Consider the following 17910-nt stretch of genomic DNA (forward strand, 5'->3'; position numbering starts at 1 on the left):
TGAAGTTCCTGCTACTTTCCAGATAAACCCTAGTGTCCTATTGGCTTTGGAAACGACTGCATTGATGTGATTAGACCAGGTCAAAGTGTTGTTGAGGGTGAGTCCAAGGTATTTGTAGGTTGAAGTGATGCTTACAGGAGTGTCGTTGAGGATATAAGTGGGGGATCAATTTGTTTCTTTGCTCGCGACATGTGGAGAACCTTAGTTTTCCTTAGGTTGAGCTGCATGCCGTTCATTTCACTCCATCGGCCAAGTTCAGTGAGGTCTGTTTGAAGGGCATGTTCGTCATCAGGAGACTGGATGGGTTGGTAAATAAGTGTGTCGTCGGCAAGCAGCAGGAATTTTGTTGACAGGTTGTGGGAAATGTCAGTGATGAACAGGTTAAAAAGCAAAGGGCCAAGGACGCTTCCTTGTGGGACTCCAGATGTGACAGGTGCCCAGTCTGAAAAGCAACCACGATACATGACACGTTGCTTTCGGCCAATCAAGAAGGATTTGATCCATGCCCAGGTTTGTCCACTGATGTTGTAATTGCTTGCCAGTTTTTTTAGCAGGGTGTCGTGCGGCATGACATCAAAGGCCTTGCTGAAGTCAAGGAAAATGATGTCAATGCGAGGAGGTCGTGGTCTATCGAGTATGGTCGCCCAGTCATGAATTGCATTGGTTAGTTAAGTGACACCGGATCGTTGTGCAGTGAAGCTATGCTGCTTGGTGTTGCCAAGGCAAAGTGAAGAAATGTGATCGTTGATGTGTTCAGCCACTGCCCTTTCCAAGACTTTGCAAATGACTGAGGTTAATGCAACAGGACAGTAGTTTGTGATGTCAGTGCGTTTACCAGCCTTGAACACTGGTGAATGAAATCTGCGAAAGTTTCCAGTCCAAAGGGAGAGTACCAGATGCAAGTGACTAACAGTAGGAACAGTTTATCAATACGAACAGTCAAATTGTTGTATGAGCATGAAAAATGCGGCTGCCAAGGAGACAACCAAGACGTTGACGACACAATGTGAAATTTAAGTTTAATCTAAATTAAATGTTTGTGAAATCAAGGTTTTTGTCATTACTTAACATGTATGAATTCACAATTGAGATCACACTAAATAAACAAAGATTACTCATCCCGAACAGAAATGACTTGCAACAGGCATAACCTGTGTACTGACGCAACTTCAAATAGTAATTTGGTATTTAATACCAAATTTGTATTATTGTCATTTGAAGGTCGTTTGTAATCACAATTTTCGTACCTTTTTCGTTATTGCGGAGCCAAAAGGATCAGTGACAGGAATTCACGCTACAGACTTGAGTTAGTGATGTTGATTTTGTTTTAATGACAGTAAACCAGTGACGATTTTTTTTTTTGTACCCAGCTTCGGCAGAACGCTAATGTTACAAAACAAGTTAATGCAATGACAAATCAATCGTAACACGGACAGAGTGATATTCTGATATCATATGATGATATACTATTCCGGGGATAGCCTTATTGCTCATCCCTGGCCCCCCCCCCCAAAAAAGTGTGCGATAAATCGCTGTGATTTACATAAGCACTTGAATACAGGATATACTCGGTCTGACTGTAGCATGAGTATTGCTGCTTTCATGTAACGGGAAATTGTCATATACATGCGGCGTGGCGTGCTCACACAGAATCACTTCCATGCATCTTTCTTTCAATTTCAAGAACAGTTTCAGATTATTCAAGCTTTCCAGGAGTACAGGGTTCAAGCAATAGTTCAAATAAAATATTGAATAAAGTAAGCTGAATTGCGGATATTATCCGGAATCCACGGAGGCTTTTTTTGTGGTTGGTTGACCTCTTTTTATATTTAGAAACTTAGACAAAACGACATTTTTGGGTTAAAGACAGGTAGGATCATTTGCATGTATCTCAGAAGTAACCAACCGAATAATTATTATTTTTTTGATTAAATTTAGTAGGGTACTAACCACCCCGTGATGTTATTTCGTCTGGCTTGCTGCCATTGCGAAGAAATCAAGAAATGGTGGTGATTTCCAACGATCAGTCAATTGCCTTTTTAAAATACAGAGTACCATGGGCGAAATCGTGTTTTGTGAGCAAAAGGTAGTGCATGGTTTTTCAATGTTTTCGCGAAAAAAAATAGCTGAAGTTTAAACTGGTTAGGTTTAACGTTTAAACATTCATCTTTAAAATTTGAGAGGTGTTATTATTGGAAACGAACAATGCATGAAAAGCAAATGAGCCTAAAGCCTTGAGAAAGAAAGGGGCTGGTCATATTGACCAAGAATGGAATCAATAATTAAAACAATCAAAATGCATCGTTAATTAGTATTTCTTTTACAATTAAGTTTCTAGTTGTTTTCAGAGTCGGGCTAATACATTTCCTATGTATTTCCTTAACTCACAAGAAGGCAACATACACAAAGTAAGCAACAGTTGCAGACTATTGCAATGAGAGTAGCAATCAATGACTTACCATTCAGTCGGGCCTTGCTTGGGCGATAAGACCCGCTGTATGAGCCTGACGCCGTCAGGCTGGAATCAGGGATGGCCCCACTGGCCATCCCCAGTGGAGAACTCGTACACGAAAGACCTGAAATGACACAAAATATATCGGATATAAGGTATCGTTTTTTTCATTCTCATTTTGCCTGCCAAATAAATATGTTTAGGGGACCACAGCATTAATTTTACACCGGAACATATTTTGTTCGCAACCTTCCGTTTCTCTCAAATGCAAGAAAACCATGAAACATCATTTTTAGTTCAACAGTTTTTGCATTAAACGTTCAAGTATTCAATGCTTTTCCTGACAACTGATTGCGATGTTGCAAACCGTTTCAGCCCGAGTTTAGGGAATTTCTGTCCAAATCGAGATAGGAACCAACAAATTTGCTCATTGTATGATGAGTGCAGAACGTTTGCTCATTGACTTACTGTTATTTACTGAAACAATCACGAATTGCACCAAACACCCAGAAGTTTACTTTTGCAAAAAGTCCCAAATTCTGACATCTTGTCGTGCTGAAGCAGCTTTATAGGGAACGGACACCATTCATTTTTGCAAAATTCAAGAAGAAAAATAAAAGAAATTATTAAATATCATACTTGATTGTAATAGGATCATGCAATGAGTGAAATCAGTGCGCCTAGTTTGCTATCATTTTCGAGAAAAGAGTCATTATCATCATTTAATCGGAATGGTTACGACAAAACCATTGCACTTTTACCGGGAACCTATGCGTCGAGAAAAATGAAGTTACATTTTCAAGTATATTTACTTTGCTTGGTTTTTAATGACCTGCTTCAGATTGATTGTATCGGTATTTCTTGAATGTGATAGGGCCTATATCCCCGCTCCATTCCCTTTCTTGTTTTCTATTCCGATCAAATCCAGAGAATTGGGACTGCATAAAGCCACGGTATAGCTTCATATTTGTAGATATGGTTTAAATTACAGGGGTGGGTGATAAAATGGGTCATTATATTTGTTCTTGCACAGATAATAACTATTATCGCATGTGTTCCCTTATTCAAAGGAATACGAGGAGTGGAAATTCCCCCCCCCCCCGCCCCACCATCAGAACGCCACACGGCAAACATAGGGGTACAAACATTAGCAGTTACAATTAAATATCAGCAGTTTCATGTGCTTACCTGATATGCTTGAGCTGCTTGCCTGGTCTTGTGACGTCACATCTTGCACTACAGGATGGGCCGAGCATAATTCTAAAATACAAAGTCGAAATTGGGATACTTTAATTTTCATTCTTTTTAACTGGAATAAACATTGACAGACAAAATGATAGGCGCAAAATGCGTCTCTTGTTTTCAGGCAACGGTTTGGGCATTCTGACAGCGCCGAATCCAATGGATTCACTTATATTGTACGAAAACTATACGGATACAGTAGTAAAAGTGATGAGGCATCAACTAGCGAAACTATGTTCAATACAAATAAACTATGAAATGAAAACTAACATGACGAAAATGTTTTCAAAATGTACCGTCCCAGTTATTTTCAATTTTCAGCCCAAAAATAGATTTATTGTTACGTGTGCACACGTTTTGTGCTGGGATCGTGATGCTTGTAACTGTAAACCGCAGACATAGCCTACAAAGTTTCAGCTATAGAAATCAGTTGCCTGCTTACAGATTTCCATGTGTTGGTTTTTGTTTTGTTTGCAACAGAAAATAATCTGTAAAATTACAGTTGACAACGACAAAGTCAATTCAGTTTCACACTTACGTGAGGGCGCAGTGATGGTGATCAGCGTGGCAGCCAACACCAGCAGATTTGATGCAGAGAAAGACATTGTTTAGGAATACGATGAGAGAATGTAAAACAAACGTCTTCAAGAGAGATCAGCTGGAGCCGAGTATGAACCGACGGAGGTTGGTTGATCTGTTTATATATCATGGTGCTGGGCATGATGTGTCGGGGTTAACAGGTGCCGTTAGCTGAGCAGATATATAATCCGTCTGGCTTCCATGGAACGAATCCCCCGAGACGTTCTCTACGTGGGTCTATTTGTGTTGCTGAGAAGCTATATCGGGGACTTCCGACTTGGGTTAAACGAGGGCGTAGAATCCGGGGGGGGGGGGGGGTTACGGTGGCATTAACTATCCCCTTCCCCAACATTTCGCAACGAGTGCCCTTTTTTAACATTCTGCGAACGTCGAACGATTTATCAATATTAAAATCTACGATCCTGCATTCTAAGGCAGTTCAGTAACTTTAGCATTCCATTCATTATTTTGGACCCCATTTTACTAGTATCAACATTAGTCAGCGGCTAGCGGTTGGGGTGGGGTGGAGGGAGGAATATTGCAAGCCCCAACCCCCTCTAGATCCGCTACTAGATTACGAATATATAGTTTCATCTATTACTATTCAGTTGCACAAAATCGCCATGACATGTCTGTCATATAGATACCTGACTATAGGGACGACTTAACTTGTTTTTAAAAATCTGGTCACACAGTGAAATTTCACGTGAAAAGTATGTCTATACTCTAGATCTATGCGTTTTATTATTATGATAATGGTTTTTCAAAGTTGAACATAGAAACTGACTTGAGCAGGGTTGCACCTGCGACCTTATTTCATTAAAACTGAATAAATATGCTACAGAAAAACCTAATAAGGAAAGTTATCAATGTGTTATACAACATTATAATCCATTGATGTGCGGCAGAACGGGGCGGGACCAATATGGCGAGGTCAAATGGGTGAACATTGGAAGTCATTTCTTCATATTCTTGTGACGCACGTGTTCTGGCACTAGATCAAACGCGCAAATTAAGATGAGCCAGTAACTAAAAAGTTCAAGGATGTTTATGACGCGCAAAAGTTTTAAACATTCATTTCCTTGTGACGCATGTGTTTTGACACTGGCTCACAGTTACCCTTATGTATGACGATCCTGTAATGAACATGCATGTTCAAGACGTTCATCCAAAACAGACTTAACCTCTGACATTGTCTGGGCAAAATATCAAACATCTGGTAGTGACATTGCTGTGTAGAGTACCAATGCACCAAATTGCTCACGTAGGGAGCTAGGGCAAAAAAAAAAAAAGTCCCGGGTTCAAACATTCATTTCCTTATGACGGATATGTTTTGACACTGGCTTTCTGGTTCATAGTTACCCTCATGTATGACGAACCTGTAACTAACATGCATGCTCAAGACGTTCATCCAAAACAGACTTAACCTTCAAATGTTCTGGGCAATATAGCAAAAATATCTGGCAGTGACAATGTAGCAACATGTGGTTGCAGAGCAGTAAGTAGGCCCCAGATCAGTTGCTTCCTTTATTCAATTCAATTCAAACACATTTATGTCCTGTTCATGACAGAAATGGAAAATAATATAAGTATTGAACAGGATATAAAGGCGGCTAGAGGTGGCAAAACATTGAAAGAATAGCTTGTATCAGGCACGCCATTACACATCACGATTTGTTATATACTGCCAATGGGGTGGGGGGGGGGGGGTTCATCAGCAAATCAATGCTAAAATGTAAACAGGTTTTTTCCTCCGGACACATTGTTGGCCTCCGTAAATTTTCAATGGAGGCGCTGTTTAAATCCGATGATACCCCCGTATCTCAGCTGGCTCAGTCCGAATGTTGTGCACAAGCGGACATTATTACCGGTATATAGTCACAGAGTAGGGGGGGGGGGGTTACATTATTTATAATATATTTCTATGCAAAACATAAAATGTGAGTCAGAGCTGGGGGTTCCCCCCCCCCCCCCACCATCGGCAAGAAATTGGGTGACTTTTCATGTAACGTTTATCAGGGGTCAATGAATATGGTATCAAAAGCAATTATGTGGGATGGTCATGGTTGGGATGGCAACCGATTTTAAAAAAAAATGGTAATCAATTAATTTTGGTCCTTTTTGTAGTCCACGAGGGGCCAACCTACAATCTTCTTTGTGCTTGACTCACTGTCTCTCACTTGTGAAATAGACTTGCATAAGTCTCACCTTGGTCCCAAAAATTACTCTGCTGGTCCCAGAGGGCCAGACTACGGTCTTCTTTGTACTTAACACACTGACTGACCCACTGACTGACCCAAATTGTTCAACTAGTAGTTCACAGAGACACCAAAGTCACAATTTGTATGCTGTATTCACGTACGGTTATTGCATTAAAAGGAAGTAAATAATCAATATTATAAAACAAGACAAGCATTTCAACGTAATAAATCGTTAAAAAAAAACAATCATAAGAATCCACCTGGGGGTCCTACTATGACAAGGCAAGGAGGCCTCTTAAGTGTGTCCAGTTAATTATTTTTCTTTTTATTTTGGTAATATGATAATCAAGTACTAGGTCTATAACAAGTGCAGTTATAAAGTAATTGGAAATCGAATAAATATTACTCCTACTCCTAGTTAAAAAGATGTGTTTATTCTAACAAACGATAATGGCAAATATTATACATGGCACAATAACACAACAATTATTAAGTTTATCAACCATCGTATTTGACAAGGTTTCTTCACCGTCACGTATTCTACCTCAAACGCAACATCGTAGCTTTTCCTGAAATAAAAATTAAAGTTGATCGGTGAATCAGAGTATAAGAGAGTCCACAATTTTCACCCTCACTGCTTATCCGCTGTGCTTTAACTTTTCGTTCCCCGATTTCATTTGAACGTATTGATATCAATGGACTCATTCTACTATGAGTAGCTGACTTTGAAAATGTCCAAAATGGAAGCAAGTTCAATAATATAATTGATTATCGATTCCACTCCTGTTCCGTTTTTCGGGTGGTCTTTTGTGTAGTTTTTTGGTGTTTTCTTATTATCATTTTGTATATATATATTTTTCAAACAAACAAAGAGACTATGATTGTTGCATGCTTTTTATGCGTATTGTATATGCTGCACACGAACATACATTGACAACAAGAAAGCTTCTGCCTCTGACTCAAAACTACATCTAGCCAGTACGCACTGTTAACATTGACTGGTGTCATAGATTACGCAGTCATTAATATACTGTACAATGCCAAGAGAAGCGAGGTACCACTCTCCATATAATGTATTTACAGCATGTACGGGTTATAGGCCCAGGCCAGTCACGTGACTATAGAAGAAGTCGACCAGCAGTTCACGAGGGGCGCTTTGATGGTCCGAAATACCATGAAACAAATAGTGTCCCTTTGCAAGGAGATGAGTGTGAATGATGATGTATGGTGTCCTATCCTTCCCGGTTGCTTGAGCGGTTTAGCTTTCGTCACTTGTTGGTTGTTACGGTGTTTCCTGCAATAATACAAAAGCGAAGAACAAACAGTTTGCATCTAAGGTTGTTGAAGAAAACTGAAAAAAACCAACAATTTTCAATAAAAGAACTTGCGTCCTTCATAAAATCTAAATAGAAACCTTGATCTACAATCATGAGGCCGTCTAAGCACAGAAGTCAATAAAATAATCTCTCTAAACAATTTCCAGATGCGCAGACGTAAATGAAATTAACAATCTGGACTTGTTCAAGAAACCCATGCAAATATTGATTAAGGCATCAACCGATTATTGCTAGGCCACCAATAACTTGAACACACATTTGTACTATTCGAGCTTTTGTTCATTCGGATGAATGCACAATGATAATTTTTACTGTCAAATTGGATGGATTGTTAGTTCTTGAATGACGCAAGAACAAATCCATCTTTCTAATAATAGGAATACGCAGAGTATTTTCTATGATGATTTGAATCCTTGACAAGGTGGTGTAGGTTTCGTTACACTGCCCTCATTGTTCGCTTACCATCACTACAGATCACTCCAGCATCGTGTGAGTGGCTACAACTTGTCTCTTCCCAGCAGTGGGAAGGGCAGTCGGTAATTTTCTCTTCGGAGCCTTCGCACGCCACACCGTCCATATGGACGGGTCCGCTACCCTGCCCGAAGTGGGCAGCGGACTTGGCCTCCAGTACGCCTGAAAAACCGAGCTGTCGGCAGACGATCCCCGCATCAGTCTGGTTCCAAGTTGTATCGCAGATGGTGCCCCAGCTGCCGCCACGGTATATCTCCACTCGGCCGCTGGTGCGAGATCCGCCGACCAACCGAAGCTCATCTGATCATTTCACAATAAAGACATCATCTCAATTTAGAAAACAAGGCGAGTTACAGTCTGACGCCTACACTGTGGAGTGGTGTTATGAAAAAGGGACGGATAGGTAGCCCGCCCTCATGGTTAGTAGACCTCCCAATCCCCTCTTCAGCTGGAAATACAGGCTGATAAAAATATGTCACGTAGCGATCAGAATCAAATTACCTGTCTGTCAGTGACAGTGCCCCAAAGAACCCATAGGCCTACTGAGGACATCAAGTGGGTCTATATTAAGGATTCGTTTCCCGTGCTATTTACGAGTTTTTTTCCAGAAAAACAGATTCATTTTCTAAGTTATTGCTTTTTTTCTATAGCAATACGAAAGTTATTCACTTTTGAATGAGACATTGAGCGAAAAATCAGCCCGTTTAGTTGTTGAATCATTATTACTTTTCAGTTTCGAATTATTTGCTTCCAGACAATAATTCTATTCTCGCGGGTAGGCTGGTCCCCGCCCCACAATAAGCCTCTGTACTAATGACGTCACACTTTGTTTACATGTGTGCTTTCCTATGGTGCTCAGTGGACCGTGGGACCCCACTGGCTCCATAGGAAATTGCACATGTAAACAAAGTGTGACGTCATTAGTAGCACAGAGGCTTATTAGTATCGATAATGTACAGACCGGGAGCCAGTCTGTTCGCAAGGTGGGTCTGTTTGTGCCCAAATCATTTTTTTCTTCTTCAGAGGGTTGCAGACGTCCAAAATGGACGTAGTTGTAAATTTATAAATAAGAAAAAAAATGATATGTTGAAGAGCAAGGGGAACTCAACCTTAAAAGAATAATGGTCCAAATAATCAGTATTGGGAGGCACAAGTAAGGTTTTGAATTCCTATTTTTGAATGCCTATTTAGTGGGTGTAAGAGATAACAATAATTGTTTCAGATTTTTCATTGAGTTCATCAGTATATTTTTCCTATACTCATTAGGGAAGTGCTTTTGTTTGAAGAATGTGTTTCAGGGTTGAGTACCTCCTTATGTGACTTTTATCATCAGAGAACGCTGAAATATCATTAATACCTGGAGATGATTTGATAACACAAAATTCACTTGTGTAATAAGCTGAGGTTTAAGACACAAAGTCGGATGTGAATGACATGTCATGGAAACTAAAGAGGGCGGAGTATTTCTTACCAGGTCTTGGTTTACAAACGACTCCTGCTACAGTTGAGCTGCTGCATTGCTGAGAGCCGGTACAGACAAACGGACAGTCAGCCAGCCGTCGTTCAGTTCCAGTACAGGCGACTCGATTCATCACGATCGGCCGGTCACTCTCTCGGCTGGACAACCCCGTTTTAGTCTCCAGAGCCTCGATGAAGCCGAGCTGATGACAAACGGTGGTGGCGTCCTTCATATCCCAACTGCTATCGCAGACTGCACCCCAAGCATCATGGCGGTAGATTTCCACTTGGCCGCTCCATTTGTCGTCACCGCTCACCAATCGAATCATGCCGCTAGTGACTGTTGGGATCGAGAATTAGTTTCTTTCAGAATTAGTTCGCGAATGACATGTGTGTTCCGATTTTCAACAACAATAAAACGTAGGTCTAACTCTCGATAAAAATAAGTCTTGTAAGTTTCAAACTCTTTCATTAGGTTCACTTCTTGGCCGACTGTTTGTGAACAACAGCCTCTATAATCGTACTATAATTTAAACCCAAAAACGCGCAAAAGATGCTTGTGCAAATACATATCGTTCGTTTAACTTTTTTTCCAAACTCGAGGTGCCATTTCATGGCCCAAATCGTGTAATCAGACGTATTCACCCTTCCAATGATGACTGTTGTCTGGCAATAATGACCATTCCTTTGTCTTTGTCTACATGCATCCAGGCAACTCAACTCAGATCCCCGACTCAATTTGCAATATGAAGGTCATTTTCCAATTTGTGATCCAACCCCATTGTTTCATATGATTTGTACTGGGCATTGTCAGAATGCAACAGAGCTGGACCAACACGTGTCATCAATCAGAAAAGAAACGAATAAACACACCCAGCAAGTGATATCAGCCGACAACACCATCATCCCAACTCCCAACCCTCCAACTTCCATGACCTGGATACCGACACAGGTTTATGAGGATCAAAGCAACCGACACTATGCAAAAGCAACGGTGTTAGATTTAACACCGATGGTATCTTTATGGGACCACCGGTGTTCAATTTACACCGCCCTTTTTGTAGTGTAGACCTAAAATAAATGTAACACAGTCAGATACTAGCATGATCATTCGGCCTGCATCGGAATCACTGTTACATCAATATGAGTTCAACATAATTATAGATATGACTTGTATTAATACAACTTCCTCCGGGTTCTTATCACGGTTCATCCAAACATGAAACTCAAGTCAGTGCCCGCAATTAATTCTTACAGTGTTGAAATAAGGCTAGACCTCAACAACTAACCATTTTATTTTTTACAATTAATAACCTTTACACCAAATGACTAGCGGTATCATTGCCTTTCTATGGCGACTTATATTGTCTAGATGGGCACATTTGTATTACCTCGACATCCGAGCACTTCGAACCTCAGGTAATAATAAGAAGAGTGACTCCATGTGAGTGGAAGTATACGGAGGAATCTTGCCATCAGTACCACGGGGAACGTCACATTCACAGGTTGGCTATCACCATTGTGCCCATTCAACTGAAAAATATAACGATTTACTATATGACCACCAACACAACATCCGGTAGTTCAAATATTTGTTATACGTCAGACGTCTGTGCTATTGGAAGAGCTAGCTGCGCCGATATAGGGAGATACTAAACAACTTTGATGGCGCTATTACCTTGAATATGAAAGTCCATTGCGTGCATGTATATACCTCGGGTGAGCGAGGATCCAATTCAGAGTGGCTTTTGACAAATTAACAATCGTCACTCATTTTGATGGTGCATGCCGATGGCGATGCCCCTTCCCCCCAATAATTTCTCTCAGTGTATATAGATTGTTTTACCATGCAGTTACATATCTTTATAATATTATTCTGTACGTGATATAGCGCTATAAGATATTGGTCTTCCAACATCCATTTTATGTAAATGCACACACTGGGAGGAATTGGCGCGCAACACGAATGCGTACATACAGTTTGTATAGCCCCCCCCCCCCCCCCCCCCTAGAGTCAGGTGGCTTAAAACACCCCGCTTACGAATTTTTATATTCTGCTTTCCCCCCTCAATGGCGACATGAAATCGTCGTCGGTGCTTGAGACTAAAACGAATACTGCGACCCAAGCTGGAGTCGAAGGAAATAAGGTTTGTTTTTAATTTAAAAAAAACACATGTTATTTGACATCAATCCATTATAAGGAAGCCAAATCGATTCAGGTTTGCCTGAAATAGTTATTTGCTTTTAGCTGGGGTTAGCAGCTAAAATCATCATGTCGCTCCGTTAATCCGTCCGCTGTTAGTTAGTTATGGTATAATTAACGTTGACATGTATATTGCCCTGACCGATTTCGACCATTAAACTTTGTCAAAAGTATCAGTAGCCACGCCCCAACATGTCACATGCTCAAACTAGGGTCAAAGGTCATCATGGGGTCAAGGTCAAAATAACGTCAAATTTCTAATAAGCGGAAAAGACAAAAGTAACGCTGTCAACATGTTGGCCTTGGTCAAACATTAAAAAGTGTCCATGTTGTCGATCGTCTGACCTACAGATAATGAGTCAAAGGTCAAAATAAGGTGAACACGCCTTGGTTGGCCGGCCGCATTGAGCTTCCGATATCCGATCGAGCTTGTTAAATACGGGCTTACACAATACCATGTCAAATTAACACAATTAATTGCTTGCCAAACAGTGCTTGACTACATAGCATACTACTATTAGCGCAAATAACTTCTACGAATAAACGCAATATTTTGCGATTCAACGTAACGGTTTGCGGGGAAAAGGCCTAACAATCCAACAGTTTAGCGATGAATCTAAATCAATACAACTTTTACAAATGAGCACAATAGTTTTACAAACTAACTATAATAGGTTTTTTTCTTTATGTCGCAAAAGGCTATTTCACAATCGTCTTGGGTTAATTAATCAAAGCATTGCGTCATTTCGCCAATATGTAATGCGTTTATTTCACAACTTATGACCAAATTCACTTGTTTAAACCTGGAACGATCGGCTTCCGTATAGGATTGGCTTTCTGTAATCGACTGTCCGTATGGAATGTAAAAACTACAGAATCAATCTTAACGGGATCCTAGGCTCACCTGTACGGTCTGTCCTCTGTCAGTTAGCTTCTGCCAATCATTGGACTCGCCCGTATTACTGGAGTTTACAGCAAATGTTAGGATATGATGGGTTGAATGTCCCTCTACGATGACCCCCGTGATGGCCGTGTACTGACCGAGGTCTACCTGGATCCATTGACCCTCTGGTTTCCATCCGGGCATACCCACCAACCAGTACCTGTGGGGAATACAACAAAAGACCATGGCATTCAACTGTTACAGTGATAATGATAATATTACAAATTTTGCATTGTAAGTTGCACGAGTACACAGGCTTTGATTTTATGTGATTCCTGTTCTGAATAACTGAGTAACTCTTTGTTTATCATGAAGGATCACAAGCGTCAATTTTTACACGGTAAATAAGGAGAATGAGGTTTTGCCAGAGGCTTCTCGCAAGGCCAACACGATTCTTGAACGCTTCATAATTAGCGACGAGGCAGGATTTTCCATGAATGACGAGGTTAATACCCAGAACGTAAGACAATATTCTCCACAACCGACGAAATCCACCACCGTTTAATTTTTAAAGGAACGACAGTCGCACTTAACTCACTGTTCGTTTAGGAATTTGTGGCTATGTTCTCATGATTGGCCCTTTTTTTATTGATGACTAAAAACATACAAACTAACATTTACTTCGATATGATAAATAATCGGATCATTCCTGTCCTTGCAGCAAATTGTCATCGTCTGATTGGAGGAACTTGTCAATATCTGTGATGGGCACAATCATAAAGCGTTTCCTGTACAGTCTTCGCCAAAATGCGAATGCGCATCGAAGCAGAGACACGCCAAACTTATTAGGTGCGCAGTGGCACATTTATGCATAGACGGGCCTGGGAATGCATCATCAGGGACGGAGGACTATGTGGAATGAGTTGGTCAATACGAACAGTCAAATTGTTGTATGAGCATGAACAATGCGGCTGCCAAGAAGACTACCAAGAAGTTGACGACACAATGTGAAATTTAAATTTATTCTAAATTAAATGTTTGTGAAATCAAGGGTTTTGTCATTACTTAATATGTATCAATTCATAATTGAGATCCCACAGAATAAACAAAGATTACTCATCCCGAACAGAAATGACTTGCAACAGGCATGACCAGTGTACTGACGCTACTTCAAATACCAAATTTGTGTTATTGTCATTTGAAGGTCGTTTGTAAGCACAAATTTCGTAACTGTTTCGTTGTTGCGGAGCCTAAAGGATCAGTGACAGGAATTCGCGCTACAGACTTGAGTTAGTGATGTTGATTGTGTTTTAATGACAGTAACTAGTGACGATTTTTGTTTTGTACCCAGCTAGGGCATGAGAACACTAATGTTACAAAACAAGTTAATGCAATGACAAATAAATCGTAACACGGACAGAGTGATGCATAGAATCGGTTTTCATTTTGGTCAAGTTTATGGTGAATGCATGGACTATTCTGGGGATATCCTTATCGCCCATTCCTGCCCAAAAAAATTGGGCGATAAATCGCTGGGATGTACATAAGCACGTGAATACAGGATATACGCGGTCTGACTGTAGCATGAGTATTGCTGCTTTCATGTAACGGGAAATTGTCATATACATGCGGCGTGGTGTGCTCACACAGAATCACTTCCATGCATCTTTCACTCAATTTCAAAAACAGTTTCAGACTTTTAAAGCTTTCCAGGAGTACAGGGTTCAAGCAATAGTTCAAATAAAATATTGAAAAAAGTAAGCTGTCTTGCGGAGATTATCCGGAATCCATTGAGTTTTTTTGGGGGCTGACCTATTTTTATATTTAGAAACTTAGACAAAACGACCTTTCTGGGTTAAAGACATGTAGGATCATTTGCATGTATCTCAGAAGTAACCAACCGAATTGTTATAATTTTTTTTGGATTAAAGATCGTAGGGTACTAACCACCCCGTGATGTTATTTCGTTTGGCTTGCTGTCATTGCGAAGAAATCAAGAAATGGTGGTGATTGCCAACGATCAGTCAATTGCCTTTTTAAATACAGAGTACCATGAGCGAAATCGTGTTTCGTGATCAAAAGATAGTGCATGGTTTTTCAATGTTTTCGCGAAAACATTAGCTGAAGTTTCAACTGGTTAGGTTTAACGTTTAAACATTCATCTTTAAAATGAAACGAACAATGCATGAAAAGCAAATGAGCCTAAAGCCTTGAGAAAGAAAAGGGCTGGTCACATTGACCAAGAATGAAACGAATAATTAAAATAATCAAAGTACATTGTTAATTAGTAATTTTAACAAGCTCTAGCTGTTTTTAGAGTCGGGCTATACATTTCCGATGTCTTAACTCACAAAAAAGGGAAAAACACAAAGTAAGCAACAGCTGCAGACTATTGCAATGAGAGTAGCAATCAACGAGACTTACCATTCAGTCGGGCCGTGCTTGGGAGCCAAGATGAGCTGTATGAGTCTGACGCCGTCAGGCTGGAATCAGGGATGGCCCCACTGGCCATCCCCAGTGGAGAACTCGTACACGAAAGACCTGAAATAACACAAAATATATCGAATACGAGGTATAATTTTTTCATTCCCATCTTGCCTGCCAAATAAATTTGTTTAGGGGACCACAGCATGAATTTTACACTGGAACATATGTTTTCGCAACCTTCCGTTTCTCTAAAATGCAAGAAAACTATAAAACATCATTTTTAGTTGAACAGTTTTTGCATTAAACGTTCAAGTATTCAATGCTTTTCCTGACAACTGATTGCGATGTTGCAAACCGCTTCAGCCCGAGTTTAGGGAATTTCTGTCCAAATTTAGATAGGAACCAACGAATTTGCTCATTGAATGATGAATGCAGAACGTTTGCTCATTGAATTACTGTTATTTACTGAAACAATCACGAATTGCACCAAACACCCAAAATTTACTTCTGCAAAAAGTCCCAAATTCTGACATCTTGTCGTGCTGAAGCAGCTTTATAGGGAACGGACACCATTAATTTTTGCAAAATTCAAGAAGAAAAATAAAAGAAATTATTAAATATCATACTTGATTGTAAGTAAATAATAGGATCATGCACCGAGTGAAATCAGTGCGCCTAGTTTGCTATCATTTTCGAGAAAAGAGTCATTATCATCATTTAATCGGAATGGTTACGACAAAACCATTGCACTTTTACCGGGAACCTATGCGTCGAGAAAAATGAAGTTACATTTTCAAGTATATTTACTTTGCTTGGTTTTTAATGACCTGCTTCAGATTGATTGTATCGGTATTTCTTGAATGTGATAGGGCCTATATGCCCGCTCCATTCCCTTTCTTGTTTTCTATTCGTATCAAATTCAGAGAATTGGGACTGCATAAAGCCACGGTATAGCTTCATATTTGTAGATATGGTTTACATTACAGGGGTGGGGATAAAATGGGTCATTATATTTTGTTCTTGCACAGATAATAACTATTACAGCATGTGTCCACTCATTCAAAGGAATACGAGGAGTTGAAACCCCCCCCCACCATCATCGGAACGCCACACGGCAAACACAAAGGGGTACAGACAAAACATTAATGTTACAATTAAATAATTATCAGCAGTTTCATGTGCTTACCTGATATGCTTGAGCTGCTTGCCTGGTCTTGTGACGTCACATCTTGCACTACAGGATGGGCCGAGCATAATTCTAAAATACAAAGTCGAAATTGGGATACTTTAATTTTCATTCTTTTTAACTGGAATAAACATTGACAGACAAAAAGGTAGGCGCAAAATGCGTCTCTTGTTTTCAGGCAACGGTTTGGGCATTCTGATAGCGCTGAATCCAGTGGATTCGTTTATATTGTATAAGAAAACTATACGGATACAGCAGTAAAATTGATGAGGCATCAACTAGCAAAAAAATATTCAATACAAATAAACTATGAAATGAAAACTAACATGCCGACAATATTTTTTAAAATGTACCGTCCCAGTTATTTTCAATTTTCAGCCCAAAAATGGATTTATTGTTACGTGTGCACACGTTTTGTGCCGGGATCGTGATGCTTGTAACTGTAAACCGCAGACATAGCCTACACAGTTTCAGCTATAGAAATCAGTTGCCTGCTTACAGGTTTCCATGTGTTGGTTTTTGTTTTGTTTGCAACAGAAAATAATCTGTAAAATTACAGTTGACAATGAAAAATTCAATTCAGTTTCACACTTACGTGAGGGCGCAGTGATGGTGATCAGCATGGCAGCCAACACCAGCAGATTTGATGCAGAGTAAGACATTGTTTAGGAATACGATGAGAGAAAGTAGTACAAACGTCTTCAAGAGAGATCAGCTGGAGCCGAGTATGAACCGACGGAGGTTGGTTGATCTGTTTATATATCATGGTGCTGGGCATGATGTGTCGGGGTTAACAGGTGCCGTTAGCTGAGCAGATATCCATAATTGTCCGTCTGGCTTTCATGGAACGAATCCCCCGAGACGTTGTCTACGTGGGTCTATTTGTGTTGCTGGGAATCTGTATCGGGGACTTCCGACTTGAGTAAACGAGTGCGTAGCATCCGAAGGGGGGTTAAGGGTGGCACTAACTACATCCCTCTTTCCCAACATTTCTCAACAAGTGCCCTTTTTTAACATTCCGCGAACGTCGAACGATTTCACAATATTAAAATCTACGATCTTGCATTCTAAGGCTGTTCAGTAACTTTAGTATTCCATTCATTAGTTTGGACCCCATTTTACAAGTATCAACATTACTCAGCGGCTAGCGGTTGGGGTGGGGTGGAGGGAGGGGTATTGCAAGCCCCAACCCCCTCTAGATCCGCTAATGGATTACGAATCCAAATGTTTCATCAATTAACACTCAGTTGCACAAAATCGCCATGACAAGTCAGTCATATAGAAACCTGACTATAGGGACGATTTAACTTTTAAAAAAATCTGGTCACACAGTGAAATCTATTCGTCTTGTTATAATCATAATGGTTTTTCAAAGTTGGACACAGAAACTGACTTGAGCAGGGTTGAACCTGCGACCTAATTTCATTAAAACTGAATAAATATACTACAGAACAACCTGATAAGGTAAGTT

The 17910-nt window shown here is 40.2% G+C and overlaps 1 protein-coding gene and 2 long non-coding RNA genes across 3 annotated transcripts; all 3 read right to left on the reverse strand.

Annotated features, from left to right (window-relative positions):
• Window positions 1-2502: 2502 nt before the first annotated feature.
• Window positions 2503-4289, reverse strand: LOC119737584. The gene is made up of 3 exons (XR_005272394.1): window positions 4233-4289; window positions 3641-3712; window positions 2503-2576 (listed from the first exon to the last, which is right to left on the reverse strand). It is a non-coding gene; the product is annotated as an uncharacterized LOC119737584 (long non-coding RNA).
• A 2842-nt stretch (window positions 4290-7131) lies between these two features.
• On the reverse strand, window positions 7132-10069 carry LOC119737583 (scavenger receptor cysteine-rich type 1 protein M130-like). Its single transcript, XM_038212037.1, has 3 exons — window positions 9754-10069; window positions 8274-8582; window positions 7132-7768 (listed from the first exon to the last, which is right to left on the reverse strand). Exons 1-3 carry the CDS (start codon window positions 10067-10069, stop codon window positions 7743-7745), a joined length of 651 nt encoding a protein of 216 aa, XP_038067965.1. The 3' UTR covers window positions 7132-7742.
• Window positions 10070-15301: 5232 nt separating this feature from the next.
• Window positions 15302-17067, reverse strand: LOC119737585. Its single transcript, XR_005272395.1, has 3 exons — window positions 17035-17067; window positions 16440-16511; window positions 15302-15367 (listed from the first exon to the last, which is right to left on the reverse strand). It is a non-coding gene; the product is annotated as an uncharacterized LOC119737585 (long non-coding RNA).
• Between the last annotated feature and the right edge of the window lie 843 nt (window positions 17068-17910).

Source organism: Patiria miniata, unplaced genomic scaffold (assembly GCF_015706575.1).
Source record: "Patiria miniata isolate m_02_andy unplaced genomic scaffold, ASM1570657v1 HiC_scaffold_3, whole genome shotgun sequence".
Classification (NCBI taxonomy): domain Eukaryota; kingdom Metazoa; phylum Echinodermata; class Asteroidea; order Valvatida; family Asterinidae; genus Patiria; species Patiria miniata.

Excerpts from the sequence above, each read along its gene's own strand:
- LOC119737583 (XM_038212037.1), bottom strand. The coding sequence starts at position 10,069 with ATGATTCGATTGGTGAGCGGTGACGACAAATGGAGCGGCCAAGTGGAA. Across the intron at positions 8,583-9,753 it reads CGTTTGTAAACCAAGACCTG|ATGAGCTTCGGTTGGTCGGC; the intron begins GTAAGAAATACT and ends TGAAATGATCAG. Across the intron at positions 7,769-8,273 it reads TGGAGTGATCTGTAGTGATG|GAAACACCGTAACAACCAAC; the intron begins GTAAGCGAACAA and ends GTATTATTGCAG.